This window comes from Scomber japonicus, chromosome 5 (assembly GCF_027409825.1).
Source record: "Scomber japonicus isolate fScoJap1 chromosome 5, fScoJap1.pri, whole genome shotgun sequence".
NCBI lineage: Eukaryota > Metazoa > Chordata > Actinopteri > Scombriformes > Scombridae > Scomber > Scomber japonicus.
The window spans coordinates 28,747,287-28,773,778 of record NC_070582.1 but is presented as its reverse complement, the minus strand read 5'-3'; the positions used below and the strand labels follow the sequence as shown (position 1 = coordinate 28,773,778).

At 38.4% G+C, this 26,492-nt stretch overlaps 1 protein-coding gene across 1 annotated transcript in view; it reads right to left on the bottom strand.

Annotated features, from left to right (window-relative positions):
* Positions 1-26,492, bottom strand: part of necab2 (N-terminal EF-hand calcium binding protein 2) — a 122,681-nt gene that overhangs the window by 20,042 nt on the left and 76,147 nt on the right. The window contains exons 8-9 of the mRNA XM_053318851.1: positions 22,460-22,539; positions 14,476-14,532 (exon numbers count right to left, since the gene is read on the bottom strand). Of these exons, the coding sequence (XP_053174826.1) occupies positions 14,476-14,532; positions 22,460-22,539 (137 nt within the window). The remainder of the gene's footprint in view (positions 1-14,475; positions 14,533-22,459; positions 22,540-26,492) is intronic.

Below are 26,492 nucleotides of genomic sequence, written 5' to 3'. Positions count from 1 at the left end.
GGACTGTGGGCCCACTCATTCTATTTTGCCTAGTAAAACAACAACAAATCTCTTTAGACACACTACTATTTATAGGGCAGTTACAGAGTTGTCTTCCTCACCTGCAATCACTTGCATAAAAACAAGCATTCAAGAAGAATCAGAAATTATCTTTGGTGGTAATTGTATTGTATTCTATGATACATCACAGTCCATATCAGCATTTGCAGTGAATCCCTGTGGTGCCATCAAGTCGCAATCCATAGAAAGAAGAAAAGGAATGATTTGGCAGCTGCCACTGATGTCCTACTAATGCAACACCAGCTGAAATATTTCCAAGGACAAATTCTCTTTTATTGTCGCCATCTTCACTCAATCTTTTTATCTGTCACTCCCTGACGAATACAGCAGGAACACGTCCTATAGATGCCTCTTTATCCCTCTGTTCCTAACTCTCTCTCTCTCCCACACACACTGATATCTGACATAACAGCTCCCTGTGAAATCTCCACTGATGCATCTGAAGTGCAGGTACTGTATCGCTGTTCTGCACTGTTCTTTCAGATGGTATCATCTTCATTGTTTCTGTAATGATCTCAGGGAAGCAGTTATCTTCAGACCCAACAACAACAAACACAAGTATAAAATGACTGCATATACTTAATATGCTATTTGTGGCTTTACTGGTCTGCCTCTCTTAATTCATTCTATACTGCTTTTGAATATTTTTTGACATCACTCTGCTTTTCTGTTTACTATTTTAACTTTGTAGTTCAAGCAGTATAAGTAACCGAACCAAAAATAACAGACAGCTAAATAAATTAAGGGTCAGAGATTAGTTGATAAAATGTAGTTGATCAAAGGTTGCCATATTTTATAGAAAAAGTGATCTCATTCCTTTGAGTTATCTTTTCCAGAGGTACGGATGGCGCTCTACTTTTGAGAGCCGCCATTCAACTGGTAATGGGAGATCACACTTTTTCAGACTTTTTCACTGCAATCTCATTTCATTGCAATACATTTTTTGGCAGTGGCCAGTAGGATTCTTGTCAGCTTGATGGAATGACTATGTGTAAGATTAGAATTTGAGGGGTTGCCCGAAAGGCATATCTCAGGATCCATTCAGAAAGTTAAGTCCATGAACTGTGGATAAAGAATCACAGATCCCCTGCCAAAAACCCTTGTAGTTTACTGCACTGCCAAGTGGAATGAAGGAAATTGCCCTCTACTATACCACATCTAAAACAAAGGGATGACAGCCTGGGGATAAACCCATGTAGCTTTGAAGGGGTGAGAAAAATCTGATGCAAAAAATTGGACTGAATAAACCTATATCTGAATTTAGTGTGCACATAACACCATTGCTCAATAACTCCCGCCACAGTTCTGGATCAATCTCTAAACCTAAATCCCTCTCCCACCTAAGTCTAGATCTTTGTGGGTCAGGAATTGACAGAAAAGCTAACAGGGCTTCATATACTTTAGAGACAGTTCTAATCATTGGTTGACAGTCATGAAAAAGACGTTCAGTGCGACATCTTGGGTAGTTTCCACTGTCCTTAAAGGTTAACCCTTATAAAATTTTTCTCAACTAAGTATTTAAAAAATAGTTGATATTCCTGCTTTAATCGCTGGAAGGACATCAAAATTCTATCCATATAACAATGTTACAAGTGAGTGATACTCTTTTTAGGCAAATACTCAAAGTTTATATTCTTGTACAAGATAGGAGTATATTTAGTTGTGAAAGAAAATAATTGTCTATTGATGGCTCCAATGAGTTTGTCAATTATCCCAAAACGGACAAGCGACTACATTATTCTGACTGTTCCTAACCCACACAGATTGTAACGAGGTGTGGGCCACAGTGTCACAAGACCAAAAAGACTGAAAAAAAGAAAAAAAAAGTCTGTTCAAACTGTTCAGTGTAGTATGTGTTGGTGTCTTGTGTGTTGAAAGTTAAAGTTTCTCCATCTTCAAGTGTGATGAAGGAGCTGCTGGGGTGCAGGAGTCGCTTAAATAGAGGCACCTATAGGTGTAAGTGATAGTGTCTATATCAGCTGATCCCAAGGCCAGAAAAAAACAAAAAAACAAATAAGATAGCTCGTAGAAATCACCAGTGTAGCAGGGTGGAAAATAGCCCCATCAATCCAACAATAATACTGCTTTAGCAGCAGTCCATTCAGTGTATAATGCCTTAATTTTTTCAGGTGTGATTTTCTCCATTTTCGAGTGGGGCTCAGCGTAGGCAGGGTGCAGGAGTCTGAAGCGTATGCCTTTGCGGTACAGTAGAGCTTTAACCTCATTAAATATTTGTAGTGTGAAACTTCTCTGTATGCATCCCAGTGCAACTCACAGACATGTTTATAGAAATATATTATCTCTGAGAAGTTTACTCCTTTGAGTTTTTTAGGCAGGTGAGAAAAATATAATCTGAATTTTAAAAGGAAGCAAACGTGGAGGTGGTGGTTCTCCTCTACAAGAGCCATGAATGATTGTTAAAATAATGGGAAATTTGTAATGACTCTAAAACGACATTTTAAGGAGTTTCATGAACTGCGGATGAACCACAGTTCACATTGTACAATGATGCTCTTGCTCTATTAGTTAGTTAGACAGACAGACAGACAGACAGATAGACAGACAGATAGACAGATAGATAGATAGATAGATAGACAGATAGATAGACAGATAGATAGATAGATAGACAGATAGATAGACAGACAGATAGATAGATAGATAGATAGATAGATAGATAGATAGATAGATAGATAGATAGATAGATAGATAGATAGATAGATAGATAGATAGATAGATAGATAGATAGATAGATAGACAGACAGATAGATAGACAGATAGATAGATAGATAGATAGATAGATAGATAGATAGACAGACAGATAGATAGACAGATAGACAGATAGACAGATAGATAGATAGATAGATAGATAGATAGACAGACAGATAGATAGATAGATAGATAGATAGACAGACAGATAGATAGACAGATAGATAGATAGATAGAGAAATCATTGCATTGGACAGTTATTTTGGTCACGCCAAACGTCCGAACCTTTCTGCCACAACAGATCAACACAGACAAAATACTATGGTTCACTATACAAAATCTAAAAAAACCATAAGAAAAGCCTGGCTTGCTCTTAATGATTACGTTAAAAGATCTAGCTGGTGATATGGACTGTGATAGGTGGGATCTAGTGTGAATACAGTAAATAAATCTTGCAACAGTGGAAATAAAGCCTACCTCAGGAACCTGGAGGATGACTTAGTAGATTTAGTAACATGTTCATCAACAGGTACTTTTGGGGTTGTTACGCCTTTATTGATATTTGACAGTAAATAGATGATAGAAATAAAGAGAGAGAGAGAAATGAGGACTGCCATAAACTAGGGATGGTGTGGTTTATGATAGGCTCTTCAATCACCATGGTTCCCCATGCTGAGCCACTTATAGAGACAGTAATCAGATCTGTGTCATTTGTGTGTGTTGAAATGAACTGCAAATACAAAACATACTAAATGAACTAGCTTCCTTGGTGTAGAGTGACTAATGTGAAGGTTTGATTTTCTCTTTCATGTCCTCGTTGTGGAAACGAATGCCTATACCTTGACTTCTCTTTTGCTCATAAATTATGTCTTGTTCATTATGTTCCTACCTTCATCTGAAATCACTCTGGTAGACACACACCAGAGAGTTCAAGCTTTCACTTCCATTTAATTCCTGCGTCTGTATATCTGCATGACTGCCCTAACCTGCCTCTCTCTCACTCTCTCTCTCTTTCTCTGTCTGTCTCTATTGTCAACAGTATCTCAGTAATATTGACTTTAAGATTCACGTTCACTTAAATGTGAGTGAAATAACGCTGTGCTGACTCCAAGAGACGATTAAATGCACTGGGTCTGACTGCAACTAAAATAGCTGACACAGTAGCTTGAGAGTGTGTGTCTAAATGTGTGTTCCAGGGCTTTGATGCTGTATTTTTTCTCCTCCTCAGGGTAATTCTCTTGTTTTGTTGTTTGCTTTTATTCCTGCTGACCTTCTGTTGGATTTACCAAAATTGTCTACATCAATTCTTGTTGGTTGTGCAATGGGGAACCTACTGTTTTGTTTTATTACTTGGTTTACTCTGTTTTGATGATTGTTAATAATTCAAATGGATCCTATAATAGTAAAAAAAAACATTTTTTATTGTTGCAAAGACGAAAACAGACTATGGCTTCATTTGGAGAACAAAAACAGATTAAAGGGGCCTTACGGTACAGTTAGGTAAGTAGGTTGGATAAAAGCTTCCAACTAAAAGCTCAATAAAGTCAATTAAAGAGAAGAGAAGCGAGGCAGTAAAAGCGAAGTCAAAATATATGGAGTCGAAGGAGAAAGACACACACGCACATGCACATGTACACGCACACAGAAAGAAAGAGCAAGCTGTCAGGTTTGCGGGCTAAGTGGACTAAACTGTGTTGCAGAGCAGAAACCTATGAGAGGAAGAGAGAGAAACAAACACACAGAGGAAGAGAGAGGCAGTGTGGGCTGTGGTTGATTAATGCACGTAGGAGTGGTTATTGAATTTACAGAGAAAATCTCCAGCGCCAAGAACACAAACAGCCACCAGGGGATTGGGGACCATTTAGGGAACAAGTGCCACCATTCATACATCAAGACAGGAGACAGTGAAAAGATCCAGATCTCATAAAACTCCTCTACCAAGAGACCTGTCAGACATGACTGATTTTGATGAGCCTGATGTGACCGAGCCACACGTTTCCTTAGAAGACTTTTGTAATACTGTATGTGGCCTATGCATACAGTGGGAATAAGCACTGAATGTAACATTTAAACACACTCCTTCTCAGTGGTGGACTCAGGCTGTCTGAGGGGCAGGGGCCATAAAATATAAGGGGCACCTGATACATTTAATGGGCCGCTATCAGCAGAGAATAACGATGCGTGTTAAGTCAAAAGGCTACATCCCTATTGAGATTAACATTTTATAGAGTGACTCAATATAAGGAAACAACACCTCTGTGTTAAAAAAGGATTTACTCTTTAAACATTTATTCAGCAAACATTGCTGTAATAAAATACAGAGAATAAGTAATGTTTTAAATGTTTATTGCTCAAACACATCTGTATTAAAAAATGGAACTATTAACATTTTGAGGAATAGTTGTTTTGAGCAGGAAAGCAAGAAGTAAGATTGGTGAAATAAAAGAAGAATTCTTTTGGCCTTGCCTTTGTAAATGCTAATGACTTCCGTTATGGTCAGCTGTTACGTCTCTCTCAATGGACAACAGCAGAAGATCTGAACGCATCTGTTTCTAAGCTCGACTTGATCTGCTTCAATTTGGAAGATGAGCACTCGACCGATGCTGTTATCATTAGCAGTGTATATGTTGAGTATGGTCAGCTTTAGGAAGGTTGGGTCCACATAATTTTCTTTAAGCCATGCAATTACAGCTTGGATATTGCTGGGAGGGGGCTCATAGGAAGAGTGGAACACCTTCAGTTTAGTGACAATACTGTCTTCCTTCATGTCATAGAATTGGCAAACATCCTCGATAGATTTGGCAGCTCTGTCATTTGTCATGCCTTTCCAGTTGCTTGGGGTGGTATGGCACTGACACACAACACTAAAGCTGCACTAGTAAGGTATGTTTTTACCTCGACCAAGGATGCTGTTTTCACTCATTTCCGTTTATTTCTCTGCCAGCAGGGTTACTCGAATGGTTCTCTTCCAGATTTCATCACAGGATACATTTTTAAAACATCTTATAACTTACAACTTATAATTGCTAATGGTTAATTAAAATGTACCATTATCTCTCTCATCTTCTCCCTTGCCTGCCTCTTGCTACATTTTGCAGATCACAGCATAACTCAATGCTAATCTCCCTCTCTACTAAGGCAAGTTAATCCAAGCTAAAGGGTTGTAAATGCATTTTGAATTAAGAATACTTACCTTTTAAGGCTTTACTACACCACACCACAAGGTTGATTCATAGTTTGTTAAAGTTTGTTATAAAGATGGCTAAGTACATATTAAGCTAGCTAGATACTATCCACCTATCATGATATTTAGCATGTTATACAGCTATGGACAACTCTTAACATAAAACCAACTTAGAAAATACAGTCTTCATACATTAGTAATGAATGCTTAATAATATTTAATCCCTACACTTGTTTTAACTGCTATAAAGCCTTGCTATGTGACATACCTAATACACTGTAGTATCAAGTTACAGCTTTGACCACAATCGACAATCTAAAGGGAATATTACTGAGAAACTAGTGAGTAGTAGTTGCTGTACAAAAATCTACTGAACTGAATAATGTCAGGTACAACAACTATAACATATTTTTAAGGGTGCTGTCTTTTCAGTCTACATGCAGGATACATTCATTTACACCATTATAACCAGTTTACTCCATGGTAAGGCCATCTTACAGGGCAAAGTATCTCATGTTCTTCACAATGTTTTTCTCCCATACATCTCCCATACTACTGCAAAGTGGGGGCACCATATCACGAAGGGGGATATCAAAGTGCCATTCAAAGTCACAGTTTGATTGATCACAATTATTATTTTGTATACTAGCAGCAAAATAGTGCACTACAAATATCAGTTCAGCTTTTTGAGTAATGCAGCCTTAATTAACACTAGCACTTGCAATGCATGAGATAAAGGCCAGACCTTCTAAAGATATCACATTCAGTTTCACCATGCCACTACATTACCATGATAGAGTGACATTAAAAAGGTTTCACATCGCACCTTTAACTGTGGCTCATATAATCAGCTGTGACACATACTTAAGAATCCTCTAGCACTTTTCATATAAATTATAATGAACACATGAAAGTGATGGATTTCTCCCAGAACGAAACAGTCGCTGACCTCCCCCCACTGTCGGGTCACAGGTCAAGCTCTGCTACAGAACCTGGAGCTAGAACGTATTCATATTGCTCAACACTTCATCAGTGGCAGGGTTCTTTTTAATAAAGAGTCCTGTAACTATGATCATCTGTGAGTTTAGTTCACCGCCCTTCCATCCTCCTGCCTTCTTTGCGCCTTCTGGTGTAATCTCAGTCACAGGTCTGAGACATGAGCACGGTGGTAAATGCTAGAATTTCCAACCAGTCCAACCAGTAGTCCTCCACATGTGGTTGACCTTTCTCTCAAATGCTTTTTTCATTCTCAATAATTAATCCATAAAACAGTATATGTATCATATACAGATAAATGCTGGCAAAATGTCCCAATCAATACAATCACAATGCAATATTCCCCTGTGGTCTTTGATATTGAAACATTACGATGTTATGATATAACTATCTAATATGGACAGTAATGCCTCACCACATTAACCGACAGACCACTGGAGAACACCTGATGCCTGCTACTTTATGTGAACGCCGTAGTATGCCAATTTCTATTAATGGTTTCTGCAATGAAAGTACCTGAATGTGAGGGACCCTCTCCACACAAACATCTTTACCTCTGATGTGCAGCTTAAATCAACTGCTCCACTGGAGCACATCTGCAGCCTTCACAAAGCCATATATGTAAGACTTTAAGACCTTTTAATGCTACATAGAACTGCAATTAAGATTAGTGTAAAACCCTAAATAGAAACAATTAAATATGAAATGTTTGAACAGCCTGTCTCTCATTGAGCACGACTGTTCAAAGTTCTCAAAAAATAATTAGGAAATGAAGGACAAGAACATTCTGTGACATGGCAGTTAGCTTAAGCCTGCAGGTGGTCAGCATGTTTAACACATTATATCTTGTTTGTTTAAGCTGTTCACAAACCAACTGACCAGGTTTATGAGGAGTTATATACTGTATATAATCTGTTTATTTGAGTGCTTTGGAAGAGCTAATAGGCTGATTGTTTTTACATTTGGTAAAAGCTAGGCTAGATGTTTCCTCCTGCTTTCTGTCTTTATGCTAAGCTAAGCTAGCTGCCTTCTGGCTCCAGGTTCATATTTATTGTACAGGCATGAGTGTGGTATCAATCTCAAAATGTGAAACTACTCCTTAAGGGTAGATGCAGCAGAGAAAACAAGACCTGGCATGTTCTTTTTTATAAATTTTTTAAGCATTGATGAGGTTTAATAGCGTATATAGGGTACAAGTGGAAAAAAAGTATCCTGCACTTTTTTCTGTAATACTATTCATGGCCTTATTTTGCAACTTTGCCTTTCAATACACTTAATGACATATAAAGAATCTGCCAATAATCATCATCATTATCATTATTACTATTCACATTATAGAATGAATGCCTAGCCCCTCTGCTGAGGAAAATGTACAGTTTGATTAATCATACGCTATTGTGTGCAGTTGGCACACATTAGCTGTAAGGCAGGACTTATAATACACACTATGTCTCCATCTCTGAGTCAGCACCTGTGGTTTTTGGGAATTATGGTTAATTTAAAGAGCAGGCCCATCCTAGCAAGCACCGCATGAGAGTGCGTGACCCGTTCATACAGTAATATCCATATTTATAACCTCTTGATTTATTTTTCATAAGGGTCTTCACAGCATCCTGAATGTCCCACCGTGAACTTCATTTTCTCCTCTCACCTCCTGACTGTCTGTTTCATTTATCTACATCTTATCAGAACATACATTATATATTTAAGCCATGTGCGGAAGCTTGTCTCTATTAATCACACGGTGTGAATTTACCTCAACTGTCTTTTCTCTCCCGATGCCATCTTTTTAGCTTTCATTTTCCACCCAGTGCCTAGCTTTTGTGCATATCCGCTCTCTGACTTATTTTTAAATGCAAGTTTGTCACCTCTCATCTGTTTTCCCACACATTTCTCTCATTAATCTGTTATTGTTTTTTTTTAATTGGTCTGTTCTGCTTATGAAGTTGGAAGATAGTCACATATTCATGCTTGTCTTGTTTGGTTGTTGGAGAGAAAACATAAAGTGTTACAGAGAATTTGGCTGAGATGTGATGCTTGCCTGACGGGTTAGTAAAATAGCACAGAATCTCAAAATATTCACAGCTGACCACAACTTCCAGGTCAGCTGTCAAACATCAATGCATTCATGTGGTATTTTCTTGCGAGATCAAACCCAGGGGACAAACAGTAAATTGGAAGCTGCAGCTTTGCAAGCAGGGAAATAGTTAAGCATTGGCGTAGGTTTGTGCTCTGTGCTGAGTGCCTTCTACTGTACCTAATTATGTGTTTCGTTTAGATTAGCATAGCATGTGCAATGATAAAAAAAAAAACAGAGGGGGAAAAAGGGCAAATGTGTGCTGGTGAGATTTAAAAAAAAACACCTCAGGGGCTATTAAAACATCCCTGCTTAAAAACAGGAACATGTTTGTGTCCCTGTAGCCGTTTCTCTTTTTCATTCCCTCCTCTTATTTTTTATTTCTCTCTTATTACACTGTAATCTGCCTCCCCTATCCAGCTAACCCTCACATTCTCATTTTTTTTGTTATCTCTTAGCTTCTTTTGTTTTTATTGCTTCTCTTCTCTTTCCTCATGTGCCTCCAGAGGATCAAAAAGACTGATGAGATAAGGCATATCTGATTGATTCGCCCTACTTCAAATGACAGGCATCATTGTCAGTCAGGCCGCTTACTGCACAGGATTGTCCACTACAAGTAAAATGCACACGCTAATTCAGCCGAGAACTACCTTTTCAAAGTATCTCTGTGTGTCTCGTACAGCCTATGATCTCATTATGATCCCCTGTGCAGTGATACCACTCAACGAGAGGGAGGGATGATTGCTTTGACTGAGGACAGAAAGGGAGTGGAGATGAAGGGTAATCACATACAAATCTTTTTTGTTTCTTTTTAGCGGTGGTGGAGGATGGAAAGTCGGGGAGGATAGATTGAGTCTGCCATGGGAAGAAGGGTGAAATTATGTAAAGGTGAAGAGGAGCATGACCTTGTTAAGAGAAAATCCGTGTTTAGAAGCAGGAGAGGGATGTTACTGAGGAACAGGAGTCTCAAGAGGTGATGATATGCTTGGTTGTTGAAGAAGAGGGTGAGATGAGGAGGTGAAAGGTGGATGGTAGGATTTAAAAGCAAATTTCACCTCTTGCATGTCAACCTTTTGAAGAACTAAGTTTGTCTATCTGTGTTTCCACCAGAGGGAACAAGGTCTAAATGAACCCTTTTTACAGGGCACTCACTGAGATACTTGGAAACCCTAGAGTTATTGGGGGGATATAACATGACTTTTTTGCTTTTGTGACTTTTTTCAAAAATGTTATGTTGCAAATCAAGGTCAATGAAGTTACCATATGTGGTTCCTCGCCAGTCTAGGGTAAAACATTTTCCAAAAAGTCCATTTATAAAAAGTAGTAGTTATTCGCCCAATAAAGGGTTAAGTTCCTTGGAGATTGTAAGGTACAGTACAAGGACTTTGGGGTTAGGTTTTGCAGTGATGACCATCACTGATTTGTTAAACACATACACAGCACGGCTGCTTCAACTTCATTCATAAAACATAGAAGTACTCTCTTATCGATTTAGGACCAGTCTGGGACAAGGGGAGGATATTTATCTTTGTTAAACTTAAAAGTAAAGAAAGGCATTGTTGTCAGCTTCCCAACTGATTTGAAAAAGAGTGAGAGAAAACAAGAGATGGATAGCACAAACGAGAGGGAGGGAGAGAGAGAGAGAGAGAGAGAGAAACAGAGAGGCAGGGGGTGAACCAGGAGAGGATGAGAGACATAAAACATTTTCTTATTGTTCCATGGTGATTACGTTCTAAAGCAGAAGTAAATCCCCATCAAACACTCAACAGATGTTACACCGTGGAGACAGATGCTCTTAGTTTCAGTTTCATTTTCCTCCTCTGCATTTCTCCCTTTCATTCATTCATTACATCCAACTAATGCAGCGGTAAATACAAAAAACAATGGAGAAACTGTGTTGTTGTTTTCTTGTGTTGTTTTAACACTGCATCTCTAAATGCTACCATCATTTTTAAATTCATGGTCTAGGGGCCTAATTTTCATGAACTACCTGGTTCCTCAGATGTGGTGGAAACGCAAACTTTGATCCCTGAAAATAGTTCCTGTGGGTCTGAAGCACCGGGAACTTTTGGTGGAAACAGGGCTTCAGAGTTTGGGAACAGAAGAGCAGATTTACTAGACACATACTGTGTCTGCAGATGTGTGATTTATTTTTACACACAGGCACAGTTGCCTGGAAGAGCAGTTTGTGAGTAATCGGAAAAGTGTGCCTCTGTTTATAGGAAGATGGAAATAACAGGAGGAAATCATTCACTTGGTTGATTGATTGTGCATTTTGATGGAGTTAGTAAGATGCGAGCAATTTACCAGTATTGGTTTTTGTGGAAGTATTTTCTGACTCTAAAAAGGCAGATGCAAACAATGCACTGGCATTTAAAGGAAGGTTACGGGCGGGGAGAAAAAATGTAGTCAATGAGTCTCACAAACACACACACACACATTTAATTTCTTTTAAAGGGGGCCTATTATGCTTTTCTTTATTTTCTGTATATATGTAAAAATATTGGATGCTCATATTAAATGTGGCCAAAGTATAAAATAGTAAGGTAGACGAATGTTAAGGTAATTGTTTTTTTCTTGGCTTTTTTTTTTTTGTTTTTTTTGAGTAAATTAGTGAAATCCTGCTGCTGTAGTTTGTTTTACATAGCCTCTGGAGCTAGTGGAAGTCTGCCGTGGCACAGCTTCTGGAGGCTAACCAATCAGAGCAGAGTTGGCTCATTAGCTTTAAAGAGCCAGGAGCTAAAGACCTAAGCTAAAACGGCCAGAATAGGATAAATAAGGATTTCTTTGAACTGTGAATCATGTACTCAAGTGGAGCCCTAGAATAAAAATACAGAGGTGGAAATGAGCATCATAGGTCCATTTTAATGTGATTTCTTCCTCACTATCATTCTATGGCACATTTGAACTGAAATTAAAATGTGGCCTTTATGAATGGATATCTCTTTTAACTCACTACACTTTCTTTTCTTTTCTTTTCTGTGCTTACTGGTCAAACCCCACCACTGAATTTTTACCATTTGAACTGAAGTTTCCTTCAGAGTAGTCAGTCCTATCAGCTTGCTATGTAATTAACTTCTTTCTTATTGGTTAATGGAGATGGTAATTACACCACCGTGTGTAATTATGGCCCTTAATTTTACAGAATTTCATGTATTTGAATAATAAAAAGTACTGAAAATACTGAAAGAGTGAAACCTTAACAAAAGACTGTGCTTTCTTCAAAGTGGCAGTAGTGTGTATAGTACATTGAATCCCACTGTAGGCTGAACATTCATTCATACAATCTATGATGGCTGATGTGTGAAAAAGATCCCCTACCAATTAAAAGTTTAGCATTTTGAAATGAATACTTACATGAATACAATACTAAAATTTGAAACTACAATGCCTCTGGTTCATTTTCACATTTGAAAACGTTTGACTGTATTAAGATTTGTTCATTTGATAAGCTTTTGACTCCACACCATTAGACATAAATGTTAAGGAGCTTGGAGAAAGTGAGATGAAGTCCTTGCTAAATTAGTGTGGGCACTGAAGCAGAGTGTTTTCCCAGTCTGTGCACAAATATGATTATCACAAAGGATAAAACTCCCCCGCTTCATTCTGTGTTTTTGGAAAGCGGAGTAATTAGACCCTGGAACGCAGGGTAATTGCCAAAGACAACTTCTTTAATTGCCTCTAAAGTGTTTTTCTTGAAGAGTAATTTACCTTTACTTGTTTAAAGTTTATTTTAAAATTATTTTTATGTATGTATGTTTTCCTATTTCTTACTTTCATTTCTTCTTTGTCTTATTGTCTTTGAAGCACTCCTTGTTGGCCGTTTTTGGAGCGTTGGTGTGAGATGTATTTTAAAGGCAAATCACATTTTGAGACTTCTCTCTTTCAGTGCATGTGTTCAGTGAGTGTTGTCATAATAACCTTCTGTGCCTGTGCCCATGACAACTGAACAATTTTAGTCAGGGCTCACTGCTTGCAGCAGCTAATGGGGATCCATAAGTGGCGCCTCTGCTGTGGGCAAAAGTGCAATCGGTGATTATTACTCTGGTCTCCTGCAGGCAGAAGAAGAGGATCTGGTTTTTAACTCAGTGTGCATCATATCTGTTCCTCTAGTGGCTGTTCGTGTAAGAAGAAAACCACATAGATCCATTCATCATTTGTTTGTGGTGTGAATGTACTGTAACTTTATAGCTGTGAAAGTAATATGCAGCAAGTGCTTCAGCAAAAATCTATTTACGAAGCTGCAGTCTCAACAATGAAAAGCGCATTTGAATACAATAAATCTGTATTTCGAATTGCTAATGACCTTTTGCAGGCGGTAAGGTCTATCAAAAAATGAAGAAGAGCTCCCGCGCACTGTCTCGCTCACTGCTGTTTGTTTTATTAAGTTGCAACATTTCAGTCTAATGTAATAGTAAAAGTTTTTAGAAGTCGTTTGCAAATGAAACTGTGAGTGTTAATTCTTTTATCATATGCAGGTTGTTTGTAATTATGTTATGCCATGCTGGTTAAGAAGTAGCCTATGAATATACATGGTTCATTTATAGACTGTTTCTGTTATAAGCTCACTTTAACAGCAGCACTTATATTCTCCATTCATCCATGATTTCAAATCGATTTGTTAAAAAATGAGTGATGTGACTATCCGGTAATGTAAACATTGTCACTTGTTTTATAGTCCTTTTATACTACTATAAGCGGCCATATATACAACACATGTGGTAGATCAGGAGTTACAGCAGAGAGATAACCACAACTTCACAAATTGATAATTGGCTATCTATATACACACATCTACCCTTACTCTTGTGGGACTGACAGAAGAGTTATGTGCATCAGCATTCAATCTACATGTATATTTCACAGTCAGGTAGCTTTTGAGTGTATTTATTGTGCTCTCTCTTGTGCCTGTGCACTCTTATCTCAATATGACTGCAGGCATACAGGTGCTCTAGCTGAAAGCATCTGAAAATGGTGTCAAACATCTGACTGATACTGAAAATGCTCCCATTTCAGATTGTTATTCAAACTGGAAAGAAGAAGCCTATGCATCACATGGCTTTTTGTATGAATCATTGATCATTGTCACAGAATTTATATCACACACCCTGAATATGCTGTATGTTATTTTCTCTGTGGGTGTTAGATATTGTAAGATAGTGCCGGAGAATACCCAGTGTTCATAAATTATTCAGGTCTACACAACAAAACAAAACAAGCATATTTCCTGGGAAATAATTCAAAAGATCAGTGCCTGTGAAACGTGATTATTTTAGAGTCATGCAGAAATGCTGTCTCATGTTAATTACATTACAAAGTTTAGTCCAACATTTAACTGGTGTACTGCTGCAGTGACTTGTTGGGCTTTGCAAAGTAGCAGTAAGTAATGCTCCACCTGGGACTGTATGTGGCAGTATAATGTACAATAGTTATTTGCTTAGTGTCTACTTACTGCGCTGGTGGTGCCATCTGTGTCTGTTAGCCTCTGGTGCAGGTCCAACCAGACCGTCTGCAAGGAAAAGCACAACAACAACAACAGCAGCAACACGTCAATCAACGAGACCAACGACAGCAATCACTACAACAGCAGCCTGTCACTCACAACCACAGGTGTTAGTGGACACGCTGAGAGCAGAAACATACATGAAAGATGGAAATAAAGTTCAGCAGGGAATCCGGGATGAGGGATCAGAGAGGAGGTGGATGAATGCCAGTATGAGAAGCATAAAATGAAACAGAATGAGATATGTCAGCGTGAGAGATGGAAACACACAAGAACACTGAAATGCCAAATGTTACTGAATATCATGATGTAGGAGCTACTGGTGGTACAAATGAACTGAAATACTTTTTCATAAGCATGAGAGCAAAATAAGGAAATGAAGCTTGTTCTTATTACGGGGAAATATGCTTATTCACCTTCTTACCCGTAGTTACATGAGAAAATCACTATCACTCTCATGTCAGTACAATAAATATGAAGCTATTGCTAGTGGTTGTTAGTTTAGCTTAGCTTAGCTTAGCATAAAGACTGGAAGCCAGGGGAAATAGCTAGTCTGGCTCGTCCAACATTAACCAAATCTGCTTACCTGCACCTGTAAAGTTCATTAAACCTCATTTACCTGCTCAAAATGTGAAAATGGCACATTGTTGTTTTAAAGGGGGTTTACACTCTGTCTTTCCTGGATGTAGTCATTTGACCATGACATTGCCAGGCAACCTGATATAATATGTTAATTAATGAGCGTTTGAGGTGCTAGTAGGCAATTTTATTGGTTTTGGAGTCTTTGTGCCAAGCTAAGCTGACCAGCTGCTGGTTGTAGCTTCATATTAGTATACAGACTTAGCATAAAGACTGGCAACAAGGGAAAACAGCTAACCTGGCTCTGTTCAACGTTAGCAAAATCTGCTTACCTGCTAACGTTCACTAATAAATACATTAAATCTTGTTTACTTGCGCAAAATGTGAACATGGCCCATTGTGGTTTTACAGGGAGTTTACACTATTTGTTTGCTGGGCATGGTTATTTAAGTTTTCTTTTGACTATGACAACCTGACCAATATGTTAATTAATGAGCTTTTGAAGTGCTGGCAGGCAATTGTGTCACTTTTGGAGTCTTTGTGCTAAGCTAAGCCAACCAGCTGCGGGTTGTGGCTTCATATTAGCATACAGACTTGAAAGTGGTATTCTTCACTTAATGTCAAACAATTTCTTTCAAAACATAAGTGAAGGAGACACAACTAAAACTATTCAACTCCAAATATGTTCTTCAGTCCAACTCAGGTGGGCTCATGCACTCTCCTCCTCCTCCCTCTCTCTCTCTCTCTCTCTCTCTTTCTCTCTCTCTCTCTCTCTCTCTCTCTCTCTCTCCATCTATCTATATCCATTAACATTCATGTACTATTAATTGCATTCAATAACCTAAACTTCTTCCCTTGAGTTGTCTGTGCTTTCTCGTCTCACAGTTAATCTAGGCCTGTAGACGTAGCTTCATTGTTTTTTTTATGACTTAAACTAAATCATTGTTGATTTTCATTATGCTTCTCTCTCCTATCCTTCCTCTCTCTCCTCTCTACCCCAACTGGTCAAGGCAGATGGCCGCCCACTTTGAGTCTGGTTCTGCCTGAGCTTTCTTCCTGTTAAAAGGGAGTTCTCTCTTGCCACTGTTGCCAAGTGCTTGCTCATGTGAGAATGTTGGGTCTCTTTAAAGTTAAAACCTGAAGAGTTTGGTTTAGAACCTGCTCTATGTGTAAAGTGGCTTGAGATGACTTTGTTGTGATTTGGCGCTATACAAATAAAGATTGATTGATTGATTGATGGTACAGTGTGCGTGTCTGAGTGTGTGAATTTGACGAGACATTGATTGCTAGTTTACTCCTCCACTCTCGCAGCCTGTGAGTCAGGTTATATAAACTTGTTCTAACAAATAACAGTAAGAGCTGCAGGTTTTTTGTTGCCAAGGTGACTGATGACTATAAGTGTTGCTACTGTGAATGAATAGTGTCTGCGTCGCTCACAGGGTAACAGGTGAAGTCAGTGGGGTCTGGCTCAAACACACAGGCGACAAACACACACTTGTGCACACACACTGTACAAGCTACTGGAAACATACTGCGTTCTGGGATGAGTGATTTGAGTGTAATATGGCACAGGCTGGTCACAGCTTGACTGAAATGGAGAGTGCTGTGTGTTGTTGGTTTTTCGGTACATAAAAAGTCTTCAGAATTGAAGACTGCCTATCTGATTTTTCCATACTGAACTACATGCAGGGGGTGTGTGTTGGGGGGTCAACTTCCTTCTTCCACAGAGTTTACCCAAGTAGAATTTTACCAAAGAAACATTTTAACTCAAATAATGACATTAAAAAACATCTCGATCTCTCAAAAGTGCTTTAAAAAATACAGCATGCAACTGATCTGCAAAGGACTGTTACACAGTCTTCTCACTGGTGGTCTTGTTTGCTTATGTAGGTCAAATAAAGGCATCAGAGGAATCATGAGACTGTTTTAAAACCAGTTAAAAGTTCCTTGTAGTAACTTTATGCCTCACAATCACTTACAGTATATCAGACGTGCTGCTAAAATCAAAGCCTCTCATTCTGTAGACTGACTTTTCCAGGGAAAACACATTTTCATGTCTGAGGCGTACGGGGAGCAATAAATGATGATATTTTGCATCCAAAGAACAAACAAACAAACTCCCAGGGAAGCCCAGAGAAAGATAGCGAGAGAAAATCTGAAAGTGAAACCGCACCACAGAGGCAACATGAGTTTGCCAGTTTGAGGAGTGTTTGCAGGTAACAGGATTTCCACTGTGTTATCACAGGGCTGTGGTGCCAGCACAGGGCACTATTTTCATCTCGCCAGGCATCACATCACTCGGTGTGTAGCTGGCTTATTATTCATTCAGTAAACAATTCATGATTCACTCTGACACAATGTGATAATATTATTTCCTTTTTCAGGCTCCTGTACAATCTTAGTAATGTGATCCATGTAGGTAATGTCAGTCCAAACAGGGACAAAGCCATATTCAATTTGCCTCCTCATTATGCTTTGATGTGATATGATTATTGCAGTAATACTATTTGACCCTCTAAAAATGTACTCCAGCAAAAAAATGCCCATTAATTTGCTCTTCTGTGGCTCTCATTATTCTTATTCTTATCAAAACACACTTTACATTACAACATAAACTTTCGGTGACCTATTTTTTTTTTTTTTGCAGTGTTATCTGCTATTCTTTGTCATCTTTGGAATGGTAATTTTAGGGGCGCTTTCGTCTGTTCACAAAGAACATCTTTCAACAATGTGGAAAATCACACAAAAATGCAATCAAAGATAAGCTATTTTACATGATTTGATCAAGTTTGAAGTTTGGAAAGTAAAACCTGTGCACATAAGACTGCTGCATGCATTGAAGTAATCCTTAAAACAGTTAATATTGATGAGAATTATGCAGATTTTCCTTTACAGCATGGTTGATAGCTGGAAAGTTTTAGTCTGTTCATCAAATGACATGTTATTTTTAAAAATGCTTTTATTTTACACTCAAAAGCACAGAGAGGATATTTCCTCTTATGTCATTAGCACTTATATTGTCCTTCATTCCTTTTTCAGTTTTTTTCCGAGATGCTGAATGAATATGTGAAGTAAGACTAGATGAGTCAACCCAAACACTATTCCGACTCACCATAATCAGACAATTTAACTCCCATTAGAAAAACTAGGGCCACGAATGCTGAGGTCTTTTTGGGGGCTCAGTTGCCAGGACAACCAGGACAACCAGGACATATGCATCTGTCAGTGGGTGGTGGATGATACTTTCAGTTTACGAGGTCAGAACATAACAGAAAATCTCAGAGATTAAAGTCACATCTCTTTTCCCTTTCCGCTTCGCTCTCGAGCAGAATCCCTGAGAGATGTGGAGGCTCACGGAGTGCAATGACATATTTTATATCAAAGGGAGTGATAATGATGTACACACCGAGAGGAAAACAAAAAACTCAAGCAACATTCTGACAGAAATTCCCTGTGAAAATGACCCTTGCTGAGTGACTGAACTTTCTATAATCTATTCAACTCCAACTCAACAACTCCTGGCTTTGATATCACTATGAATAACCTCCTTCATCACAACCTTTCACTTCATTGTTATTCATTGATACAGGTATATATCTGTATACTGGTTACTAGGGCTGAACAATATATTGTTGTATCTGTATGTAGATATGAATGTGGCAACGATATGGACAATATCATGCAAATAAAAGAGCTTGCATAGGTGATAATAAGGCATACTGCACTGGGGGTCTGAGGTATAAATACTCAGGAATCATTTGTGTTTCATTTTAGCATTTTATGGGCTTCAACTTCTGTCAGACTATAGTGGCAGTTCTATGTATTTATCTTAATGTAGCTAAAGCCTTCATTTTCAATCTTGTTACATTTCAAATATTATTAAAACATTGTTGCAATCTTTCAGAAAAATGTTTATTTTTTATTTCAACACAGTTTAAGACAGTCATTGGTCTGTTGTGATACATTATTTTGTCCATTTGGTATTATTATGCTGTAATTTTCACTGTTGCAACACTTTAAATTTCAAACAAGTGTGAAATCATAGTCATAATGTGTATCGAGATATTTGGCTTCAATATTGAGATATGACCATTGGTCCATATCATGCAGTTCTACTGGTTACTGGGATATTGGGAAGTTGCTTGACTATAAAACTGTAAGCCACTTTGGATTTATACTTTTGATTAGAGGAAAAAAGATAGAATAAATCATCCTGTAATATCCACTGTCACCTCTACTTTTCTACTTGACTTCAATTGATTACTGGCTTTACTTTTAGGCAGTAAGACAAAATAAAGAAATCATTTCGGAGGAGTCTTCATTCCTGTCTAAACAGGTCCAAAAATTAGACTTGATTGTGTTTACTCAACCGTGTGAAGGTGTCCTTTGTTCACACAGTTGTGATAACCAGTCAGCCACCGAGAAACGTGATGTGCTCTCCGGAGGGCTTCAGGGGTCACAGGTGATTACTGAACAATTCTTCAGTAGAAGCCGTTTCAATCACTTCTGCTCAAATGGAGGTCACTTGACTGAGTGAAACTACTTAAACCTGGACTATTCGTTAGCGATCAATCTAATTAGCAATCAGGGCAAAGGGCTAAAGATAGTTTCTAAACAGGAAACAGGCTGGTAGTTGCTGGTTTGTGAATATGCCAAATCAAGCGCTCGCTCAATTCTTTACTCTTCTCATTTTCTTCCTTCCTTTATATAATTCCCCTACTCTCTCCCCCCTCATCCTCCCTCCATGATGGCAGAACACTGCGTTTAGTAATTCTTAGCTCTATGTGCTGTAGTGGCCTGCTTTACTAATGACAGCCGAGTCTCAGAGGGCTCCATTAGTCTTAACATGTTCAGCAGTGGACGAAACGCAGGAAACGCAGAGGAATATGGAGACAAAGGGGCAAGGGGGAGAGAGAAAGAGAGAAACAATAGGCGTAGAGAAAAGAGAAGAAAAAGGAGGAGAAAAAAATAAAGGAGGAGAGGTGTGAGGAAGGAGTGAGGTGATAAATCTGAACATGGAGGAAGGGGGGAGGGAAGAGTATCAGGAGGCATCTGGGACCAGAGAGCTGCTGCGAAGAGGAAAAAACATTGCAACACTTTGGACATTAGGCCTTTAATTGCCTCCTCTGTCTTTCTCTCATCCATTCTCTCCCTCCATCCTTCCTTTTCTCTCACTTAGTGTTAATCAACTCCTTATCTCCCTCCTTTACCTCCTCAATGACCCCCTGCTTCTTTCCCTCTTTCCCTCTGCTCTTTTTCTTTCTGCTCCTTTGTCCTTTACAAACCTGTGATATCAGTGTTCTGCCTGATTTGGCACTGGCCGATTTGGACAGTGTAATGTCTCAAACATATAAATCCTCTGCATGCTGACAACTTGATAACATGTTTAATATGAGGACAATATCACTGGCTTGTGCTGCTTGTAATTGATAGAAGAGTTCAAGCAGTGTGAGGAATAATACAGCCAAAAGTAACAGCAGAGAACAAGTGTCCAGTAGCCTGTATTACAACTGTATTCTTTATTTAGCATTTCTTTACAATGTGACACTATGTAATATGTTTTTATACATGTGTTTTTATATATAAGACAGAGAAATGTGCAACCTTGCAATAATTAGTGTGTGTGTGTGTGTGTGTGTGTGTGTGTGTGTGTGTGTGTGTGTGTGTGTGTGTGTGTGTGTGTGTGTGTGTGTGTCTGATTCACTGCAATAACCTTGTTGTGGAGACACTGATATGTTCATACAGTATAATTACATAATTGTAGGGCTCACCTCAAATTTGGGGACATTAAATTGGTACACCCATAACCAACAATGTTTCTATCCTGTCACAGGGTGATGCTTTCCAGTAATAGGTATCAAGAAAGGGTTGTAAATTGCTACTGCTTCCTGACCGGTCGATACTGAAATATTGATAAGCTCCTAGTGCTGTTATTGGTATTCATTAGGGCTGGATATTATGATACCAGTACCAATCCAAGCACCCTTAAAATGATACCAATACTTCATTCAACACCCAATATGTGAATAGTAGCATTAACATCTGAATGATTTGATTTTTACACAAATGTATTTTGAAAGCCTTCAAATTATTAATATTTACTAAATACAAAATGCTGTGAGCCAGTCCATACAAATAGTCATATTTTTCAGCAAAAAGGATCGATTGCGTATTGTTTGATGAGAGAGGTTTCAATACTACTTGGTATCAATTTATTTTGGTTGATACCTTTAAAGGTATGGAGTACTCATACCTAGCCCTAGTGTTCATGTAAGGTAAATTCATTCTAACATAGCTGGCTTAGGTGGTGGTTATACATCTTAATGCTGGTTGCCATCTGCCACACAACAGAAAGAAGAAGATGGAGAAGATAGCGCTGCACAGCCAGCAGTAGGCTGAGGAGCCGCTGACCAGTGTTAGTATGAAACAGAGGCAGGAGCAAGGAGAGCTGCCTGGCGGGAAGAGAGACCTTATCTGAGCCTGTCAAGCTCCAAGATAACGTTATCTTCTGCCTTCTGCTTGAGGTGAATTTACAGCTCATAGCAACTTAACACGATATAGTCTCTGGCTTTTGTTAGATACCTATAGCGTCAGCAAAAAATCTGGCCGACACTAGATATCACCAAGATATCACAAGTATCAAGTTCTTAGCATGCAATAGCTAGGAGGGCTAATTTGGCATTGAGCAATCCGCTGGTTGACGAGAAGGTAGAATTGATCGACCAAGATTTTCTTTGGTTGACCGTAGCCCTAATCCTTCTGAACATAAGTCTGTTATTCACTGAGGAAACAGCACTTCTAATTTAACCGTTATGTTTCTAAATAAATACCTGTTTATTATTTTCATGTCATGGCTTAATTTCTTGCACCAAATGATGTAAAGTAGCATCAATAAGTATCGGTATCAGTCGATAACCAATTTGGGACGAGAAACAATTATTCTTACATTTTAGGACATTTATCTTTTATCTTATCTTTTATCTTCTAAAATACTGGATAGATTCACCTCTTCAGACTTGTAAAAGGTATTTAAATAAATGAATCTGAGAAGGTAACAATCAGTCTTTGCCTGCTTGAAGTGCTCACGGCTCCTTGAAATTTGTAACCTTTATATTAAGAGGGCTTGAACTGGCTTTGTATAGTTTTAAATGTTCACTATCCAAAAAGTTTGGAAGCCAATGCTGTAGGGCTTGGTTCTACTGAAGATGTGACCTTCTGAAAATGGGTCACAATTATATGCTTCAATTTTAGAAAAAAGGCTCAGTGATATCTCGAAACAAGCTCCGACAAAGACCTCCATCTTACCACAAAAACTGTATATGTATGTGTGTGTGTGTGTGTGTGTATTCCTTACCTTGTTCTCCAGTCGTCCGATTAGGTCAGCCAGGCGGCTGATCTGAGCATCCAGACCTTCTTTCCTAACCTCCACTGCACCTGCAACACACATGCAGATACACACACGTTGTAAATACACATTAACTTGCAGTTCTTGTTTCTAGGTTGTGACTAGGTCTGATGCAGCTGGATTATATTTATTCAAATGTCTTATACATATTGAAATCAAAACTCCCGAGCTATGCCGCAGATTGTCATGCTACTTTCTCTTGTAATATTTATGTGCCTGAGAAAAACACCTCATCCATGAATACACTGCCAATCTATTCCTGACAAATAAGGTACTGTCTTCCTCCTGTTACATTTGCATCGGCATTCGGTTTGAAATCAAGATTGCTGTGTTTTTATTTTACATGTGATCTTGTTGTAAAGTGATCTTTAGTAAGTTCGGCATGTACTTATTATGTGATGTCATGTATTTCTTTGTGCCAATGCAGTGGTGGTGACACAGATGGTGTTATATTTAGCATTTGTGATTGGTCATTTATTATGGACAAACTGTGCATAGTCGCTCCAGTACCAACACAGCTTTCACTGAGCAGCATATGAAGAATTATATAAACTAATAATACATTTTTCTTTCTTATGTCTCTCTTTTCATTTACACTGTCTCATCATGAATATTTCATGTAAAATTGGAGTTTCAAAGAGGCTTTAAAATAGGCAATTATAGCTGTTTATCAGAAAGAACTTGGCCTGTTCAAAGACAGTAAAGCAGTGGACGGATGAGACGGCAGCTCCTTTGAGGTGGTCTGTCTAATTGGTTCTTATTCTAGTGTGAGTTATATTTCTCCAACCACATTTGGCTCTTTGTATTTAGGTCTTAAAGCAATACTTCACAAAATATTAACATCTTAACAAAAAAAAAGATATCTGGTAGGGTGGAGGAGCAACTCCATCATTTGTACTCTACGTAATATCTCACTATCACTAACTGAAAAACATAATGGATGAATATTACCTGATCTCACTATGTATGTGTGTTAAAAGACAGGACTAACACTGTTTAATCAGAACTGTAGTATGCCCTGTTTTCAACATTTTTAATTAGAGGTACAGATTGGTGATACATGTACCATTTTAAACATAAGTACAGGATATAATGACCAATTAATTATAAATAATTTACTTCTGTAAAACAAAACCTATTATTATGAACTGAGACTTGTTTGTATCAGGACTTTTAAGCATCTCAGCAAATGCTTCTCAAAATCAAAGCCCATAAAACCTGTTAATAGTTGTCATAAAGAAGAAGCTACCTGTGGCCCTCTTCCATAAGCCTGTCCTCTCAAGAGAAATGACAGAATATGTTTACGTGGTAGTAACAAAAACCTCAGGTGGACATAGAGAGAGAAGTCTTATTCATCAAAGAATGAAGCAGTGTGATTTTGTTTTAGACGACAAAATAGACAACACAATATCTGTCTTTGACACATGGCAGACCTACTGTCCTATTTCCTACAGACAGTAAACATTAGTTTCTTTTAACCATGACTATATTTCCCTGACCAAGTTGTTTTCATGCAAAACCAAACCAAAACCTTTACCATAGGTGTGTACGATCATAGAAAAACCTTTTAAATCATCTGCTATGTGGATAAATGTCCTTGTGCTTGTAAGTATACAAATACTTGCCTTTATAAAGCACTGTGCCAAATGAATAAAATCAACTTGAAACTTGAACCTTTTGCAAGAGAGAAATGTAACGGTTTTGGATGACAGTAACAGATGATGTTGTCTATTGATCTAGAGCAGGGTTGTCCACTAATCAGAAGATCAGCGCTTGGATGCCCAGCTCCTCCAGCACACATGTCGATGTCTCCTTGGGCAAGACACTTAATTGCAGCCAATAGCTGCGCCAACGGTGTATATATGTGAATGTCATCTGATGAGCAAGTTGGCACCCTGTGTGGCAGCACCTGCCATCAGTGTATGCATGTGTGTGTGAATGGGTGAATGTGACTTTTAATGGAAAAGTGCTTTGAGTGGTCGAAGGACTAGAAAAGCGCTATATAAGTACAGTCCACATTTACTCCAACATCTGATTGGCTGGAAGAATAGTGCTCCTCTTCCTTTTTTTTTTGCTTAATCCAATCCTGCAAAATCCTGTTAAATATGATCCAGAGGCCTTTGCAAAATAAATGCAGTGTAGAGCTTGTCATGTTACATTACTCGTTTATGGCAATTGAATATTCCAATTTGAACAAGTTAACAGTGTATTGATGTTACAATGTTCCATAATTTGCTGTTGATTAACTTATACTGTGTAGTGAGATGTGTGGTGTGGAACTGGATCATTCCTTTTGGTCTTCAGTGTCTTTTTTTGACGTGTTGATGACAGGTGTGTGTATATTTGTAAGAAATACTTGGAAAGAACACTGAGATGCATGTTATTTCTCTCTCATTCACCCCACTTCACATGAGCACCACTCTTTTCATCCTTTTGCCTTCATTTTTCTCTCCTCTCTCAGAGTTCCTTCTTCTTCTCCTCCCTCTGTCCTCTTCCTCCCCCTTCTCCTCCAGTCTTCCCTGAGCTGCCGTCCTCTTTCCATCCCCTGATGGCTCCCCCACAGCTAATTGGAGAGCTGGCTGCCCACTCTTCATTAAAAGCTTTAACAGCCAGTCAATTAGGAGCTACCTCCCTCCACCCTAAACAGACACACACACACACACACACACACACACACACATGCATACACTCATCAACTAAACCATAGTCTGTAACCATGGAGACAGTTGGAGATAAAAGCCCAGTGGTCCTTTCGATGGACTTAGAAAATAAACGTCCCGGTCAATTATAGAAGTGCATGTGGAATTACAGTCTTTGGATCCAGCAGCAGGGTGAGTGGAGGGGAGAGGTGGGGGTCTCTATTGACTTTCTCCTCAATTAAATTTTTGATTTGAGTTATTTCAGATTCACCTAATTTAACTTTCCATTTTGTGTCAGCCAGTATTTAAATGTGTGGGTATGAATGGTGAGAAAAGGTCCACTGATGTTAACGCCATCTCTCAAATTGGATGGCTGAAAAGTTCACAAATGTTTTCTCTGTTTGTTTTTCTGCATAATTTAAACCAAATTTGGAAAGAAAAATAATAATAATTGAACACCATTGCCTCAAATTAACATACTAATTAGTTTAGTAAGTTTTAAAATGATTTTCTTTATAATTTAAACTAATTGAGTTCAACAGCAGAGCCAATCATTGTTAGGATTTGACAAAACAGGCAGCCAGTCACGCTAGACATCATGTTCATTCACTGTGTCACACATTAGCCCTTCTTCACATCATACTTTAACCATACAAAAGTGCCATGTGTTGATCATTTTATAAATGGATAACTTTTCACATTAAAAAATTATGAAGTGACTGAACTGAATTTGCAGAATTATCTAATAATATATGATCCCAGGAATGGATTGTACGTTTGTATGGCTCGTCAGTCTTTAGACGGGTCTTCAGGTCCCAATTTACACCCACTGCCAACATACAATACCAGTGCAGGAGGTACCTTTTGTTTAGAGAGGCTCAAGATGCACTAATAATAAGAAATTCAGGGTGGTGAATAGGTGTATTTATTGTATACCACACCCCACTTTAATGCAGAGTTCATGTCCTGTCATAGACCTGCAATTAATGTACATTGTAACCACAGTCTTTCCCTATCATTAACCATACCATAGTTACCATCTACTGTCATTGTAAAAACATTTAATGTTGGCCTTGATTGTTAGGCAGGATTTTACAGAATAGTTCAGTATAATAATGTTGGATGGTCCAAATCATTCTCCTCCATGGGTTCCATGGCAACCAATGTACAAAAACCTGAATACAGCTGATTAAAGGGGCGGGCTAGTCCAGCAACTGATTGTACTTCCAAAAGGTTGAGAGATTTCAAGAGACACATAAAAAGAGATGCATCATTAAATATGCAGGTACCCTGAATTTCAGTCCTTACTATGGTTTGATCCAAAACTCTGAGTTATCCATAAT